General features: G+C 43.4%; 1 protein-coding gene across 1 annotated transcript in view; it reads right to left on the bottom strand.

Moving 5' to 3' along the window:
* The window catches only part of LOC119582089, a 7,378-nt gene that overhangs the window by 4,263 nt on the left and 1,030 nt on the right, over nt 1-2,085 (bottom strand). The window contains exons 3-6 of the mRNA XM_037930335.1: nt 1,800-1,933; nt 1,371-1,582; nt 897-1,172; nt 263-413 (exon numbers count right to left, since the gene is read on the bottom strand). Coding sequence (XP_037786263.1) covers nt 263-413; nt 897-1,172; nt 1,371-1,582; nt 1,800-1,933 — 773 coding nt within the window. The remainder of the gene's footprint in view (nt 1-262; nt 414-896; nt 1,173-1,370; nt 1,583-1,799; nt 1,934-2,085) is intronic.

Consider the following 2,085-nt stretch of genomic DNA (forward strand, 5'->3'; position numbering starts at 1 on the left):
CGCAAATGAATCAATATTAGTTTTGTTAGTAATACAATAATGGTACAAATGAATAATATTACTTTTGTTGGTAGTATAGGAATGGTACAAATGAATAATATTATTTTTGTTGATAGTATAGTAATGGCATAAATGAATAATATTATTTTTGTTGGTAATACAGTAATGGTACAAATAAACCCATATTATTTTTGCTGGTCATAAGTTTGGTAATAAAAACATATAAGTGGGTAAACACGGATGATTTAGACTGAAAACTTACCCTCTTGGACGGAGTGGCCCTGTAGCTCGCGCCGAGTGCCAATGCACACTGTTCGTCCGCCGTGTACCTTTGGCCGGGAAGTCCTCCCTGGGTGTGATCTAGTCCTCGATAGCCTTTACTGTCCTCCTCTCTCTCCAAGCACGTATCATTCCTGAAAAAGAAAAGAAGTTATGGGTAATGTAAAACAGGGTGTTGCTAATACTGAAAAAGGTAACTCACATATAGTTTGGCTTGTTGTTGAATTATCAGGTAATCATTTCCGATATTTTTGCGATTATTTGTGCTGGGTCTGCATTTGAAAGTTATAGAGTATGCTAATTTCTCCAGGGTTCGTCCTATAGAACAATCGACTGATAAATTTAACCTTTTTTTAATTAACTTATTTTTTAAATACAAAGAGATGGTCAACATGACTCAATATATGCCTCCACCCACCCATTAGAATAGTTACTTAGCAAATTTGGAATTCCGTCCAACAGCCACGTTTTGCTGTTGTTTTAATCTTTAAACACAACCATCACTATAGCACATCATCTAGACAAACTTTTCACTCTAATTCAGTTTTCATGGACAGCAATAAAGAAAATAATAATAATTCGGCAATAAAAGTATCAAGGGAACGATAAAAGCTTACCTGAGGAAGGCGCTGATGGCGTCCCGCGAGCAGTTGGACCAGGCGAAGGTCTCTTCGGAGAGCGACTGGCCCATGATGAAGCCCTCGCCAGGGCAGCGGGCGGCCGCCCCCTCGCCGTCGTGCGGGACGCCCATGGAGTGCGCCAGTTCGTGGGCGGCCACTTGCACGGCCTTGAAGGAGTTGGCCTCGACCATGGAGCAGGACGTCTGAGGGTGGCACATGCCGCCCACGAAGGTCACGCCCAAAGAATCCTTCGTCGTCTCGAACAGCTCCTTCCTGTGGAACAGCAAAAGGCGGGTCTTTACAATTCCACTATGAACCACGGCCATGTTCATGACAAACGCAATCAGATCTCTCTCCTCAGTAAGCGCCACAGCTTCTTCTTGCAATGTCTGGGGACCATCTAACGAAACTACATATGCTAAACCTATGCAACATATGAGATATTCACGAAATATGAGAGAAGATACTCACCCTGTCAACATCAAGGCGTGATGCCAGTAGCCGGGATCGCCGCGCCCAGGTTTCCTCTCACTCGCCCACTCGCAGAAGTTCAGCAAGTTACTGGATGAAAGGCCGTTGGTGTTGAAGGGCGTCGCCCCTTTCTCAGCCCACACGCCCACCTGCACCAGCTTTATCTTGAAGTCCACGCCCTCACCCACGGCCTGTTGGATGAGCTCCTCGATCTGTGAAGGAGTATTCGTGTTTAAAAAACAACAGTTTAAGTGTTCTTCACGTGTTTTTATGGTATTGTTAACATCCATATCGGCATCATTATTAATTTGTGTATGTCCACTTTTCACATCAATTACCATCTCTATCTTTCACAATAAAAACAGAAAGCATTTATGTTGCAAATATCATGAAAATGTTATGTCTTGTATCACAACACTCGACACATACTGCCAAGACGCCCGTGGTGATGTACTTCTCGGTGGCGGTGAGCGGGTCTTCAGGGTAAAGGTCGGCGAGGTGGGTCATGAGAGCATCGTCGGAGAACACGGCCAGGCGCAGCACCCTCTTTGCGTTCGGTTTATCTGATATGAGCAAAAAAAAAACGGTATTCGTTTTGTGAAATCAGCGCGGAGTGTCTTCGGAATATTCCTACACTCAGAAATATATATTTAATGTTTTAAATGTATGTAAAGCAAGGAGATAATCAATGATATTGAGTGGAATTATAAGGAAT

Source organism: Penaeus monodon, chromosome 15 (genome assembly GCF_015228065.2).
Source record: "Penaeus monodon isolate SGIC_2016 chromosome 15, NSTDA_Pmon_1, whole genome shotgun sequence".
Lineage (NCBI taxonomy): Eukaryota > Metazoa > Arthropoda > Malacostraca > Decapoda > Penaeidae > Penaeus > Penaeus monodon.